This window comes from Pavona decussata, unplaced genomic scaffold (assembly GCF_977016875.1).
Source record: "Pavona decussata unplaced genomic scaffold, jaPavDecu1.1 SCAFFOLD_9, whole genome shotgun sequence".
Taxonomy (NCBI): Eukaryota; Metazoa; Cnidaria; class Anthozoa; order Scleractinia; family Agariciidae; genus Pavona; species Pavona decussata.
Genome location: NW_028145432.1, coordinates 4,435,001 through 4,451,680, shown reverse-complemented (window position 1 = coordinate 4,451,680; position 16,680 = coordinate 4,435,001). Strand labels below are relative to the sequence as shown.

General features: G+C 36.9%; 1 protein-coding gene across 1 annotated transcript in view; it reads left to right on the top strand.

The window, feature by feature from the left end:
* Window positions 1-1,047: 1,047 nt before the first annotated feature.
* Window positions 1,048-16,680, top strand: part of LOC146488675 (lysosomal cholesterol signaling protein-like) — a 20,140-nt gene continuing 4,507 nt past the window's right edge. The window contains exons 1-11 of the mRNA XM_085119161.1: window positions 1,048-1,625; window positions 2,744-3,140; window positions 4,864-5,029; window positions 6,690-6,851; window positions 8,491-8,574; window positions 9,579-9,784; window positions 11,350-11,443; window positions 12,380-12,552; window positions 13,136-13,350; window positions 15,189-15,319; window positions 16,568-16,666. Of these exons, the coding sequence (XP_084975287.1) occupies window positions 1,232-1,625; window positions 2,744-3,140; window positions 4,864-5,029; window positions 6,690-6,851; window positions 8,491-8,574; window positions 9,579-9,784; window positions 11,350-11,443; window positions 12,380-12,552; window positions 13,136-13,350; window positions 15,189-15,319; window positions 16,568-16,666 (2,121 nt within the window). The 5' untranslated portion in view covers window positions 1,048-1,231. The remainder of the gene's footprint in view (window positions 1,626-2,743; window positions 3,141-4,863; window positions 5,030-6,689; window positions 6,852-8,490; window positions 8,575-9,578; window positions 9,785-11,349; window positions 11,444-12,379; window positions 12,553-13,135; window positions 13,351-15,188; window positions 15,320-16,567; window positions 16,667-16,680) is intronic.

Sequence of the window (16,680 nt, the reverse complement as noted above, 5' to 3'; positions counted from 1 at the left end):
ACAGTAGCTAAGAAATGCGTTTAAATCCAATGAACATTTTTATTAAGACGCAAGATGATTGTTTTTAATTGACAATCGAAAGCTTTAAACCACAGTAAGATCTCATTTTTCTCTCCTTGTTGAATTCTTTTGGGTTCTCAAGTTATCTTTTCCCACAGAGGCACAGGCCGTCACTGTTAAGTCGCATTTGGTATTAACCAAAAGTCAAACCGTTTGCGTGATTTTAACACTTGAAACATTCACGGGCACCTCTTGAGCGATGACGCTGTTTTCATTTATTATGTTGACAGGTTTCCACGTAGCTTTGATTTTTTTCATTGCCTAACGTAGAATTATTTGACTGATAACCCAAGAAAAGAGTTTGAAAAGGTTGTTGTTCATCAACCATGTAAACCTGCCAGGTTTAACAGGAAGTGACGTCACGATAGTCCGCATCATCCGGCAATTCCTTTTGCAGAAAGGCTAATGGTGTGTTTCTTTGGGAAAATCCGAATCCAGATTTTTGATCTAAGGGTGCGTTCGTTTCGGAAAATCCAAATTCGGATTTTTGATCCAAAATCACTCGGATCATGGTGCATCAAAGGAACCGACGAATCCACTCTAGGTAAGGAAAAATCCGGATTTGGATTTTCGCAAACGAACGCACCCTAAGATCACTCGGATGAGTCGGATCATGATGTATCAAAGGAACCAACGAATCCACTCTGGGCAAGGATCGGAGCCAAAGAAACGCACCCATATTTGACTCCTCTCCCCTGGATGCCCAGTCAGCGCGCTGACCAAAAGACACGTGGGCTCTGGGAACGAGATTAGCGGATTAGCGGTCACACGGAGGTAACACAGTCGTCACACGGTCGTCACGCGGAGGTCACACGGTCGTCACACGGTCGTTGCGTCACACTCGTCGCGTCACACGGTCGTCACACGGTCGTCACACGGTCAGCACGGTCAGCACGGTCGTCACACGGAGGTCACACGGTCGTTACACGGTCGTCACACGGAGGTCACACGACTATAATCGCAAGTTTTAAAATCGGGTTGGCGAATACTTCATGTAAGAAGTTTGAAGGTCGTCTGGAGAGAATGTCTGGAGTAGTTAAGTTTATGTGTATTACATAATCGTGTAAGTTCAATTTCTAAGGATGCAGTTTTAATTTCCTAGATAACCTATCGAACTGCTATAATTTCACACAATATTTATCCTGTGGGGTTAATAAGAAACCTCAGCGCAATGGATGGAAATTCGTCGGGTCCTCGTCATAGTCCTTCAACTGAAGAAACTTTTGAACAACTTTATCCATCTTTACTTCAGTGCTTTACTGTTATTCTCCTTGGCTACTGTGTTGGAAGACTAGGCTATATCTCTCCCACTTCAAGCAAAGGTATTGGAGTGTTTGTGAGTCTTGTTTCGTTACCAGCGTTGCTATTTAAATCAATGGTGGAACTTGACTATTCGCAAGTCAACTGGCGATTCTTAACCAGCATTCTCATCGCCAAAAGTACCGTATTTTTCTCTGTGATGTTGTTTACATTGATACTTGTTCGTCCTACGAATTTTGGAAAAGCTGGAATGTACGGAATTTTCTGCAGTCAATCAAACGACATGGCTCTTGGATACCCACTAGGTAAGCTTTCAGTTTCTATGTATGTGATTGCATGTACAGTCGACATCCCGTAAGCGACCACCCAAGATGCCTATATTTAGTGGTCGCTTACCAGAGTCGAACCAGAGGGGGCTCTTCCAAGAGGTTCAAAACAATGAAAAATAATAATGCCTTCACCCCAAAAGTTGTCATGGTTGCTTACGAGAGGTTCCAATTATAGTGCTTTGCCTTAAAAAAAATTGGTGTTTTGGATAGTTGGTCGCTTATGAGAGGTGGTCGCACACGGAGGTTCGACTGTATATAAGTCTTAATGGCCTGTTTATAAGGAGGTTAGGGTCCTAGTAGGTTACCCACCCCCTCCCCTCTGGGTGATTTACCATTCAGTACAGATCCCCAAATGCCCAAACCTGGGAAAGGCAATTGACCATCGACAGTGACCCAGTACCTAGGGACTTGGGTGAGATTTATACATCAGTCATTTCCAGCAGTGCCTGCCCACCTCTCCCCTAGGCATCAGTGGTGCATTTTTCCATATTTTCTGTTCCAGGGAGGTCACACAGACAGGGAGGTCTATCTTAGAGCATTATTTTGGCGGCCTCATGATTTTCACCTCGTAGTAATGGTTGTCCTAAACACATTTATCTCCCAAGTGAGGAGTAAGGGATGTTAGGCAATGTTAAACAATTTTTTTGTAAAACATTCACTAACATCCTTACTCTCTTTTTTCTGAGTATGCCTGTGTCACTTTCTAAAATAATACATCATTCTCATTCATTCACCAGGTTTGAAATATACCATCACATTTGTTTCATATACCACACGTTTGACGTTCAAATCCTAGCAGTATGCAGGATATTTGTCCCATGAACCTGGTTCAATGGCCTTAGCTCCCATGAGTCTCCTGTATCTCAGTGGTAAAGCATCCAATTAAGTAATCGGAAGGTCTTAGGTTCGACTCCTGATAGGGGCACTCGGATTTCTTTTTTCCGAGTATGCCTGTGTCACTTTCCAGAATAATACATCATTCTCATCCTTACTGTGTACTTGTTTAGGCCAAAAAGTGAGCATGCCCAGGCTTTTAGATGACTATATGCATACGTACGATATACATGCATGCTTTGCATTTTATTTTACTATAGTGAAAGCAATGTACCAGCAGTCACACCCTGAATATGTGAACTACTTGTACCTGATGTTGCCAATTTCCTTGGTTATTCTCAATCCTATTGGATTCATTCTCATGGAAATACATAAGCAGCGCAGCACCACGGACTCAGTCAGCAAGCTGAAGATTGCTCTTACAGCAATCAAAGGAGTGGTGACTGATCCCATTGTCTTCATGACATTCATTGGACTTATTGGACATTTCATTTTCCATGGAAAATTACCGGCTGTTGTTGATCAGATCCTCAGTGGACTTAGCCAGGCATTTCTGGCAACAGCCTTGTTTTACTTGGGAGTCAACATGGTTGGAAACATGAAAACTAAAATGGGCTCGGGATTGATGGTTCCATTTTTGTTAATTTCTGCAAAATTGTAAGTATGGAAGGGCCATTAAACTATAAAGCTAACAGCTGTGGTCACACTACAGACTTTTACCTAAGTAAAACCGATTTACCCAGGACAAATTCACCAAAAATTTCCCGGGGTAAATCCATCTCGGGTTTCATTTTACCCAGCTGAAAAATTCTGGAAAGGTCACACTACTAAAATTGACTGTTGCGGATGACTGAATCCATATGAGAAGGCGCTGTAGTTTTCCACAGCTTGGTTAGGAACACTTGATCGAGGAAAAAAGGTTGGTTGGCTTGCGTCAATCTTGCACCGAGAATTGTGATTACAAGAACAGCTACACTGTAGCTTTGTACCGCACATGTACATTAAAAACACAATCATGAAATGATGTGTCCAGTTACACTTAACCCCTGTCATGACAACAAGGTGTCTGTATCTTAACTATGGCAGCGACAATAGGCCATTTTACTACAACTACCAGAATTCATTTCGTTTTCCTCTTCAAATTCAAATTTTGTAATCCCAGGGGACAGCAAAGAACAATAGCTCTAATTAACACAAGAAAACAAAAACCAGAAGGATTCTGGTAGTTGTAGTAAAATGACACCATAGTGAAAACGTCCTATTTCAGAATTGTACAGCACTTTTGAATTTCTTTTACACACTGAGATCATTTAAAAAAAATAAAAAATAATATGGTGTTCAACTTTTGCAGACAGTATACTTAACAGACTACTGACTAAAGGCTGCAAACTATAGACTATAATAATATATATTAGCAAATAATAATTATTATTATTTGCTAATATAATTGGAAATTATATGTCGGTCAATTTCTAGACTATAGTTACAGTTCCAAACACTCACTGTTGCCTCTTTTACAGATAAGCAACAGTTCCAATTGGTTCGTGAATGTGTTTGTGGGCCTTTCTTTTTGTATGTATGTTGTAGGTTAAAATGAATCCCAGGTTAAAATGATTTCAACCTAGGTTGATTTGTATTTTCCTTTGTTTCAGATGTAAATTACCCAACCTTAACAAAGGAAAATACAAATCAACCTAGGTTGAAATCATTTTAAACTGGGATTCATTTTAACCTACAACATGTACACGCATAATATGTACATTGAAATAAAATACTGTAACTGAAATGTCTGCAGCAGAAGACTAATTCGACATGTACTTTTCAGCCACACATCAATAATAAACAACTTACAATAAAATAAGAACTCAAGAAGAACAATAAATCTTACCTGGAATCAGTCACCATCCTTACCACACAGAGTTCTGAAAGAATGCAAGAGAACCAAAGACAAGGAACAAGGTTAATAACAACTGGGGCAAGAAATTTTGCTGATTTGACTATGATTAAAGATTTTCAGTGTCAACAGTGGTCTACCAGCTGCAGTTTGTGGTCTGCAGCCTGAATTCTGCAGTCTACAGTCTGCAAATGTCATACACAGTTAATAAGATTTTTGTAAGGAGGTACATTATTTTTCTGAGAACACCTTTGACAGTGCTTACATTTAGACTGGTGCTAGCTACTAGTGAGACTTTCTCAAAGTCCGTTTTCATGGGGAGTCCAGTCAGTCACTTGTTTGTCCCATAAGAAGATGACTTGAGGCAGGTCGAGCTAGTAGTCCACCTTCTCCTAATTTTCTTTCATCATAGCTGCTTACATTTAAGTCAGTTTGTCTGTCCGCAGTCTTAGAGTGTTTTTTTTTTTTTATTTTTTTTTATTGAAGAGTTGTTCTTCCTCTCATTGTGCGGGAAATGATTCAAGTGCTTCATGTTGGAAACAGCACCAGTGAAACCAATTGCTGGAGTATGTTTGGCTTCTTGTATGGGACCTTTCCTGCTTCACCATCTTCTGCCATATTTGCAGCTAAGTTTGGCATTGAAGAGCAATTGGTATGTATTTGATTATTTTCTATGCCAATTATAGCTGCAAATTCTAATTCTTAACAAGGGTACATTTGCAAGAAAACCGAGAGTGACCAGAGACAGTCAAGAGTTTCAGTTTGGAAGTTGCATTACCTGCAAACTTAAAATAACAAGAAAACTGTGAACCTTTTAAGGGTGAGGATTCTGGCATAGCAACAAATAGATTAAGCTTTGTTAAACCAAGGTCAAAAAGATTGTCCTCTTTGACTAAAAGTACTTTGTATGCTAAGTATCATTGGTGAGATATACACAATTTCTGCATTTTTTAAGAGTGCTTATTTGTGTGGAAATCAGTAGGCTGACAAGAATAATGAAATTAAGGACCTATAACAGGTTTTGTTCACAGGCAAAAAAGTTGGTTCTGATTTTGATGTGAAATGACAGAAAACCGCAGAAACAAAAACTCTGATTAGTGAATATGAGAAGTGTGTGTTAGATTACATTCCAAAATTATGTTATATATTAAATTTGTTATATAAACACTAATGAAATACCAGGTGAGCTTTCGCGGGAAAACAATATTTTCACTCATGAAAATAACATGTTATCTTCACACGTGAAAAGATCACTGTTGCTCTGGTTACATAATGAATCTCGCCTTTTGCAATGATTTGATATTTCATTGGTGCTATATAAATTAAACAGAACATTACATGGCCGCTTGGAGATACCAATTTCTCTTCTCGTGTTGAAAAATATTTCACTTGTTCGCTGTGCTCACTCGTGAAATATTTTTCAACACTTGAAGAGAAATTTCGTATCTCCGCGCGGTCATGTAATATCCTCTATGTATAACATGCAATACACCAAGTGACACATTCTCGTTCTTACTGAACTCCTGTCTATCCCCTGTACATGCAGATAATTAGGATTGTGGAAGAGAACTACACATAATATAAGAGGTTGATTAAAACATAAATTAAAGTAAACCCTGATTAACTCAGGGGCTCCTACATATAGCTTCCCAAAGACATGAAAAATGGAACTCATTATAAGCAATCAGGTATCTTATCAAATGATAGGCAAAACCAGTAATCCAAAAAACAATGAAATAACCCAAAATCCTATTTGCGTGTATAAACAAGCTGGCATAGTGGGTGCAAGTCTCTCTCTTCCTAGAAGGTCAAATTACGTTTTACCGATTATTTGTTACTTTCCACGATCAAATTAAATTTTGATAAATATACCTTTTTCAAATAGTTGAATATTCATAAACAAAGTATACATGTAACTTTCCAACTTGCACATATTGTGATCGAGTACTCTCCACAGGTTTCATTTTGTTGATTCCAGAGATCATGATAAAGATACAGTTAAAGACAATTAAATGAACACAATTTGGTAATTTACTGGTAGGAAGGATGATTTCCTACGTCAATTTGTCATCAGCCTCCTTCTGTACATAGTTTCGTTCAAGTTTCAAGTTCAAGTTTATTTATTTCCGCATATTAATTAAACACAAAGAACAGGAATTAGGGAGAAAGGAATGTGGAAGTGTGAAAACGAAAACCCATCGGGTTAAAAAGTGTTTACACACCTATCTTTATTGCACTTGCGCAATAAAGATACACCCACTTTTTTGCACTTGTGCAATCAATAAGTCACAAATGATGTCAATTTCTTACAGGTAACAAGTACCATGGTTATGTGTACATTCTTGTCAGCTCCAGTCATGTTCATCTCTGCGCAGATGTCACTCTTGAATTATAATACTCAAACAGCAATTAACTTTGAACGTGTTATAAAAGATGCGATGGTTGATATTAGTGGTACTTCTTTGCCTTTTGGAGTAAGTATAGCATTGCTGCTGTACAGTGTACTAGGAATCATTTCTTTGTGTGCATGAGTGAATATGGTATTTTATTATATAGACGGGAGTGTTTTACTGGAAAATACACCACTTATGCAAAACCACATCCAAGAACCAAAAACTTAATATGCAAAACCACATCCGGGACCTGAGTGGCATATTTTCCATATCCTCACTAGTGAGGATATTGATGATGTCATTTCCCACTTTTCAGGGTTGTTTGCGCAAACAGTTGGTGGAAAATGGTGAGCGATAGATTTGTCTGTGTAATAAAAAGAAAATTACTTGGTGGCGCAAAGATATGATTTTCTCGTGTTAAAAACAATATTTAACTGCTCTTGTTTGTAGAATATTGTTTTTGCCACGAGTAAATAAAATTCATATCTTCGCGCCCCCGTGTAATATCCCCTATATCCTTACTCAATTAATGTGTAGTGTACAGATGGTCAACTAGCAGAGAGGAGAATAATAAGCCTCCCCAGTTTCACTACAAGAAGCAATTTTTGGTTTGTCTTCAGTTTTCAAGATATTGGAAGCTTTAGCTGTATCATTACCGTTACTATTCAATTACCATCATCATCATTATTATTATCAAAAATATATCAAAATATTCTTTATAATAAGTACAGTATAATAATAATAGTAAACAGAGAACAAGATTTTTAAATGAAAGAGGTGTTACATGGACAATGATAATGACATGTTCAACTCGTTGATTGAGAAATAGGCTTTTCCCACTTAACATGCATTGTAGGGAAGTTATTCATAAACAAATACATATTATACATATTACAATGTATAGGCCCCATACAGTAGGTAAGTTAGAAGGTGCCTTTATACGTTTCAGCAGCTTGTCACACTGCATGCTCCTCGGATTGCTTTACTGTTATTGACTGCCTGCACTTGTTTCCAACTCAAACTGAAGGTAGCAGTGACTTGTATGTTAAGTGGGAAAAGGATGTTCTCAATCAACACGTTGAACATGTTACTCTATCATTGTCTGTGTAACACCTCTTTCCATAAGTAAAGTACATGTATCATCAGATGTTAATTGTTAGGTATAGTAATTTACACAGGTGCAATTATCATGTTAATTTTAATGTTAATTAACCTACCACTCGCTGAGATATATAAGCTCAGTTTTACTGTACAGAACTCATTGTAACTGAACAATATTGCTGTTCAAAAACAGTTATTCAATAAATAAATAATAATCTATTAAAAAGCATTTCTCTGATAAATAAATAATAGTCTATTAAAAAACTTTTCTTTGATAAATAAATAATGGTCTATTGAATAACACCTTTCAGGAAGTTAAAAAAGTTTATAATACAAACACAAACACTAATAATAGTAATGTTTGTAAGCAATTCCAAAATGTGCTCTCAAAAGACATTCTTTACCTAATAACAGTAAGATTTTCTATATAAAATATCCAGGTCCTAAAACTCAGAACTGTAGATGCGAAATGGAAATGATTGTGTGTGATCTTGAATTGCTAATTATAAATTAAAACTGTCAACTGAGTGTACATAGACTTAAATATATATATTAGCTTGTGACACACTGTCTTTCATAATTCTAGTTATTGTCTATAATTTTGTTGTTTTGTTCATAGGTGTGGGTTATTGTTGTTCTGTACCTTGGGAGGCGTCATAAGATTTATCCACATAACTATACAATGTGTTTGATTTTTTGTCAGGTATGGATTATTTAATTCATTTGATACAATTAAAGCATTGACAATGGAAATAAGCAGAAAAATCTGATGTTTTGAAACCATTCATGGCTTTATTTTCAAGGACAGTAATTTATGCTGAAATTTATGCTTATATTTACTTAAAGTGTCGGAAGATATTAAAGCATTCAAAGTGTTAATAATTGACCATGCAGGATATTTGTAAGCGAAAACTTTGGTGCAAATTGAGTCTTACTGTACATGTATGCTCATTTTTATTCTTCTTTGTTAAATGAGTAGCATCTTGTGGAGTAGACATCCACTTTTCCTTTGCACTTTTTTAGCACAGAAAACATGTTCGTCAGCTCAATCTGGGTCTCGACACTATGGTCTTTCACATGATTGCCAACAGCTGAAGATTTATGCTCTTTGAAAGGTGCTGAAGAAGATGACGTGTGGTATAGCCAACATAATCAGCATCACACTGATCACACTTAAAAATATATATGACAAATAAGACTGAAACTGAATATACAGTCAAACTCAATTTGTGCCAAAGTCTTAACTTAATATTCTGCACGGCCAATTATTGGCACCTTGAACACTGCCAGTATAAATTACTTCACCAACTGTCATTTTTTGTAACCTTGAAAATAGAGTCAGATTTTCTTGCTTATAATTTTTCATCATTAATTGTATAATTTTCAAATGACTGATTAAAGCATTGGCATGTGGAAAAATTATGTACTGTTTATGTAAGACAAGTACTCTGTCAAAACATTTTCGGGCAAATATTGAGAGATGTAAATGTAGCTTGGCTATAAAGTGAGTTGACAGGGTTTTACAGACAACTTAATCGAAAAATTAAAAACATGACATTATGACATTATCAACCCCTAAATTTTCAAAAATATGATCAAGTTTATTCCAATGGTATTGTAAGTTTCCTTTTCAAGTTTAACCATTATTTTACATGTATGTCGTTTTGCTTTACACTTGTCCATACTGTATTTTGTTTTTATTGTCAGCTATCCACTTGTATGTCAACACTTCTGTCAAAGATTCCTTGTCAGTCAGAGTACTGGTTTCTGTTTGTCTCCATTTTATTCTTGTTTGGTCAGTTGGGATCACGATGCTGGACAGCCATGGTTGCATTCTCCTTGTGTCTTGTTAGATGTAAAGGTGACGAGACTGTAAGGAAGTTCAAAGTCTGGATATGGTTTTTTGGATTTGGGTGAGTCGGAGTGCTAGATAATTTTTGTCAGTATTATGTAGGTTTCGACAAAACACTGACCCCCTCAAAAATTCATGGGGATAATCAGAAAATTATATTTTATAAAGAAAGTAATAATAATCCTACTAATACCTGAAATTTCCAAATTAAGATTTAGGAAGTATGACAAATCAAAACTTACAGTGACCACTGAGTTTCAACACAAGTTGACATAAATTTTTGATATGTCCATCATGGCTGAAGGAAAATAGGTTGGCCAAGTATTTAATTAAACATGTTATTGATCTTGATGAATACGATAGAATATTGTCACCAAACAGTTTTTTTTTTTGTAAAATTGGCTAGAAATAGATTCCGGGTCCTGTTCTGGCTCCATGTTCCCGCACCAGAGCCCATACATTGACCTAATGTCAGGTTAGGTTTTTTTTTTTTCAAAACTTTGTTGTCAATTTGCTTTTGTTCTGATCGTAGACAGGCCATCTTTAGCTTATTTAATCATTGTTTTGTCATATTTGGTCTGCAGATGACTCATATGTATTCAAAATGGCTTAATATGATGTCCACAAATAGCCTGACATGTATTTTCCTGAATTGACACGTTACATCCTGTCTCCCACCCCTTTTCCCCATAACCTTGGATATTTGCTTGTCCTTCTTGTGTTCTCTGATTGCCACAGCTTGCCTCATTAGATGCATTTATGAAGCAAAAACAGTGTGCTCCTGCTAGAGAATTTACTTTCAAAACATGTCAGTCATCAAAGAATCCCAAGTGGGGCTGTGTTTTGGGTACAGACAAAACATGAAGTCCCATTTTGGAGTGGGTCCATGGACCACTAATTTGGACCTAGTCTATGGACCCCATCCATGGACCCCCTATTTTCTTACAAGAAAACGAAAAGAAAAAAAGAAGAGGATACACTATAAGGCTGTTGTACGGTTGTACTGTCTTGCTGCGATTTTGGCTGGTTGAATGGTTGTTAACTTCATGAGGATGCAGACCTTTCAAACTAGTTTGGCTGTAACAAAAACAGGATGTATTGAAACGTGGGTTTAGTCGTTGGTCTATTTGTTTGTCATGATTTGTGGTGCATCCCATCATCTTGGAAATTTCAACTTTAAATTTAACATTTTCTGATTTTCCCTGTGAACTTTTGAGGGGGTCAGTTAGGGTGTCTGTATGGGGCCAGCTGACCTGGGGTCAGAATTTTTTGAAAACCTCTTATTTGTGAAAAAATGAGAAACACTTATAAAGCCCAGTTATGGTGAAGTCCAACAAGTTGGACCAACAGCAACATGACAGAAAGAAAATTTATTCAAAGAATGTCAAAGCCATTGTTCACAGAATTGTGAACCAAAGTGGCTAGAAAAACAAGGTAGAATAAGACAGGAACTTTCCTGTTTTTTAAGTTTGACAAATATGGTTTGGTAGTGTTAGGAATGGAGACCTGCAAACCATCCATGCTTCATTAATTTATTTTGTGCACTAGAAAATTACATCCCTGGGACTATTTTCAACTTTTTTTCAACTTCAATGAAGGTTTATTTGCATTTTGTTTTAATGATAGATTACCATTGCTTTCTTGTGGGATTGTTACTGCACTGCTACCTTCTTTTCAAGACAAGTGTTCTCCTTTATTCATGTACAATGTCATGACTGAGGTAACTGTACTGTTAATTATTGCTATTATTGACTTGTTTAGGTTTGAAAAATGTTTACAAACAGGCTTGTTTAAGAAACCTGTAGAGGTAAAACATAAGCAACCATCTAATTCCTTACTCTTTTTATTAAGTGAACAACTCCAGCTTTCAAAGATTGTTTGTCTTTTGGCTTCATATACAGCTGTACTGATTTGTAATTGTCATATTTAACATAAAGCAACTACCAAGTCCCTGTTTTTTTTTTTTTTTTTAACGAGCCATTTATTAAGCCCCTCTGTGGCAAGTCCCCTTTCCCCACCCCACTATTCCTGGTTTCTTCCCTTCTCAACCAAAACAGTCAATGACAGTTTTTTGGTGCAATCAAGTACTAAACCAGACTTATTATATTGCATACCAGACTTTCATATAAGCTGAGGACAGAGGGGGTGGGGGATATTACATGTACTTAGACAGAATTGTACTGAATACTGCACTTCCTGTTTCGGATGGGAAATTAAATATTTTAATTACAGAATTAAGTAACATACATTGTAATATGTACAGTACTGTGCAAGTTGCTTTAATATTTTTATGCATTGGGGGGACCTTTTTATGGATTACAATAAAATTACATGTAGTAGTAAAACAGATAACCTTATCGTTCTTCTAAATTCTACTGAATTGAAAAAGCTCCCCCCTCCTCTTTCTCTCAGTTAACCCTCAACCCCCCCCCCCCTGCCACCTCAAACATGCTGAATATAAACCACTCCCACACAACAGTTTACAGTAGTGAGAAAAGTTGGTCTTTATCAGGTGAAAAATGGCAAATGAGCGTAGCAAAACTATAAAGAAGAATTTGACTTCAAACCATTCAGATGATTATAATAATTAGTGTGACAGGCAAACAGACGCCCAACAGTACTCATGTTTTTACATTGTAATTGTTTTGTCTCACAGATGCCAGTCATGATAGCCTCAGCATCAGTACTGTTGCTTAGTGCTGTGATAATAGTAGTTTCCTTGGTATATCTTCAACGTTATGACCTTTACTGTAAGTGTTCTCGAGGCTTGCAGACTCAGTGTGTCCAGATTGACGAGGACTGCAACTCAGTGAATAAAGATCCTGACAGGTAAAGCTGTAATTGATGGACATTAGTCAAAAACATCCTAAGACACTTGTATGATAAATTACATTGTTATCTCATGGTTGCTATCACAACCATGAAATTTTATGTCATGTCAGTACATTCCTGTGGCTCTTTTCTTGAGGTTTTGTGTGGTTTCCTTGATGTTCAACAGATTTTTGATAACTTGACCCCGTGGTAGGAGAGAAATGTCATTGTAACATTGAGTTAAGGTGAAATGTGAGGTGTTTTGTGTTGCCGACACTTTTACCATCAGTAAACTTTTGTTTAAGGGAAACAACAGTGTTCTACTGGTTTGGGTCAAGTAGATTCTCAAATGGCAGACAAATGTCATGTTGCCTTGAGTATCGGTGAACTCAACTAAAGAATTCAAGGTGTGCCACATTGTGACTAACCAAACAGTTCAATTTATTTACAAGTTGGCTTGGCTAATAAACACCGGCTGGTTTTGTCAAGGCATTGGTTTTGTGTAAATCTGACATTTAGAGCTCTGCCACTGAAGAGAAAAAGTACGATTTCAATGGCCTGAGATTTAATAGTCTATGAAATGACATTTTTTTGTTTGCAGATGTAATCGTTGTTTAGAGATCGATAAATCAGTTGCTGAGAGGCGTAACTCTGCTTGCTGCCAACCAGACAAGTCTTTTGCCTGTGAACCATGCAAGGATGATGATGCTGTTAAAGTGGTAAATATTGAAGACTTAAGTGAATCAACTTGCCTTGTAAAGAAGGGTCGCAAACGTAAGCAGCGCCTCTACTCAGATGAGGAACATCTCTCCACTGGTAAGTTAACTTATAGATCCCATTTCAGGTAAAATGTGTGACATGATAATTATCCTTGATTTGTGTGTTGGTCCAAGAGCTACAGTCTTTGTTACATTTGTTGGAACACTTTTCTCTGTTCTTACCCTAAATGTTGGTATCAATGACTCATTAATACCAAAACTTGTTCAACCCAACATTGATGGGAGGGGAGATTTACAAATGTACATTGGTACATTCTTACTTATTGCCAAGTGTTCTGAGTAATATGGTGTCTAGTTAAAAGCTAAAAATTGTTCTCTGGTAAAAAAAAAATTCTTAAAGAAAATGACTGAAGCCTTTGACGAATGGTACAAAGCGTGCAAATGCATGAATGCATAAGTGACAGAAAATAGTGGAATAATAACTATTATTAAAAACTGTATCATTGTATAATGCAATTCCAGGGATTTGATTGGCTTAGTGGCCATGGTATATGAACCATTATACCATGCCTGAGGAATGGCGACCATTATTAAATTGTCTTCTGCTTGTTCTTTCAAAGCGAAATCAGCTAGATCTAGCAACAATTCTTGATTGTTTTTAATAAAAAAAATTTCCACTCGTTCTTGTTGGATATGAGATGATTAAAGCCAACTCGGCGCTACGCGCCTCGTTGGCTATCTATCATCTCATATCAAACGCACGCTCGTGGAATAATTGTTAAATATACACAAGGAATTTGTTCAAACATACTTGGCCCTAACCTTTGTATAGTAAGAAAGAATTATGCCAACAAGTTTTCAATACCACCTGACATTTCAAACTCTATATTATGTTTACTTACATGGTAAGTCTCATGAAAGCAACTCTACCTTGTACCAACATGCCTGTATTATCTAGCTTACAGCACTTCTTTTGGTGGTGAGGGGTGGGAGTGATTGGTTTGGATTGGATTGGATAACTTTGTTATAATGAGGTAAATTCATCAGTGCAGAATGGCTATTGAGCCATAGGCAAACCTGCTAGCTATGAAACCCAAAGAACAGCAGTTTTTATGTTGGTTGGAGGTAATGATCCATGCAAATCAACGCCAAAGTACTGATTACATGTGTGGTGGTGTGTAAGATTTAAATTCATGGAATCTTTCCTCTTTCAGGCTAGTTGCTTTGTTTCAATTTGGTTTTAGAATCAGTTGCAATAAATGGCATCAGAGCACCCACCCCTCACCCCCAAAATAAACCCGCTGCTTGACTTACAATCAGAAACCGAAGAAGAAAAAATTCAGAAAAATCTGAAGAAACTCTTTCTTACTTAACTTGTTCCTTTCCCTCCACTCCCTTCCTCTTCTTCCTTTTCTTTGTCAGCTTTGTCCTTTGTCTTCTTTTTGATACCTTTTTCTTTCATATTATTGTTAATCTGCCTTTGCCATAATTTAAGTTAAATTAATGCTAAGTTTATTCTTAGTAATTTAGCATGGAAAGCCCACGTTGTATAAGCCTTATGGCTTTGGGCTTTCCTGCCATACTTTAACAAATTGCTGTAAATTAATATTGTATCATTAAAAAAAAAAAAAGAAAGCAACAATGTTTCCATTTCATAGCATAGTGGAGACAGTGTAACCAAGAGCAGACAGCAGACAACCTTCTAATCCAGAGGTCATACGCTCAAGTTTTCTCTCTGACCAGTGGATGGATTTTTTCTCAGTATTTCTTTGATAAAATCCTTGTCCTAACTTTGTAATTAGCCAACTGGTCAGCATAAGCCCAGTTAAAAATGTTATCTTCAGTTCACTATACTGTAACTGTTATCCCCAATTAGAACTGCATTGCTAAATGCTTTACCAAGAAAACTGTGCTTCAAGTCAATATTTTTTGCAGAAGTGGAAGCCATATTTGGAGGGAAAAGTGTGGAAATGGATCTTAGTGTTGATGAGTATTTACAAGGCGAGAAACACCAACTGGGACGTCACGTGACTATGCTGCTCATTCTTCTACTCACGATTATAGTTGTAAGTAAATCAAATCCAGTTGTTATAAAGCCAGAGTTTTCCCCACTACAGTGTGCACATTCATTAGCTAGTTCATGGTTACATGATATCTAACAATGAAACTGTTTCCTGAGAAAAATTCATGAGTGGGCGACATTACGAAAACTATTACATCAAAGAGCAATAGTTCACAGTAACAGTGTATTAGTTCAGTTCACCCATAGACCTCTTTCATAATGGAGGGCAAATTAGTATTCTTTTATGTGCATGCAAATAAGCCTTCTTGACCTCGCTTTTGAGTGAAAATACTTTTGTTTTTACACGTGCTAGCGAGGCCAGGAAGGCTAATTTAAATGCATACAAAAGAATAACAATTAAGCCCTCCATTTATGAAAGAGGTCTATGAATGTTGACCACTGTTGCACGTGAACAGAACATGACTGAGGCTTGCGTGATGCTGACGTAAGATTATCAAGCAAATTCCTGTCGTTTTGGAGGAAAAGATTCCAAAACTCCGCCGCTAGTGTCATAAAAGGCGGCCTTGTCTTCTGTGGAGAAAATTATGAGACGCAGATAAGGCACAAGATTTTGAATGAACTTCAAAAGAACAACTAAATCAACTCCTTATATACTCACATACATTAGCCTTTTATATGAAAACTTGCTTTGTTTGCATATGATTGAAGGATAATTTTCATAAATAAACTTTGCACATAGCCTCGCTTTTAAGATGTCTGAGCAGGCATGTATCGGATTATTTGATTGAAACTTTCCATCCTTAATATTTTTCCAAAGGACTTTTATTACATACGAGATGTAAATTAGAGAGGAGCATTAACCACTAGATGCTTATTTTTAAGGTGGCGTATTTAAAAGACACAAAGTGTTTAGAATAGAGTGGAAATTTGTGTAGATATTGTATTGACTAAGTGAGGTTAGTCATAGTTACTCGAGGGACTGGTTATGAAACCTTGCCTTAAAAACAATGGTACTGCAGTTTATGTTGGAAGGGCCGCGACCCTCCACAATCCTTTGTTTTAACGTTCACACCACAGTTGAATATCTTAACAAAAACATGTCGATTGGTCAGTTGCTCCAACACATTCCAAATTCTATTGTTGTTTGTGCAGGGTCAAGGCCAAAAAGGCAAACAAAAGCATATAGCAAAGAAGTTTGTCAGCTTTCGTAACCATTGCCCTCAATTAACTATGGGTTAGTTTTCAGAGTTTTCGTACTTTCTGTTGAATGGCAACAATTTTTATATTCAAGGGCTTATTTCTTGCCTTGTGGTCTCTTCTTGGAGAGGATACAGGTTCCGGAATCTTTATTGCTTTGCGGATAGTGGATACTTTCTGTGTGTTTGGACAGGTAAGGCTCCCTTG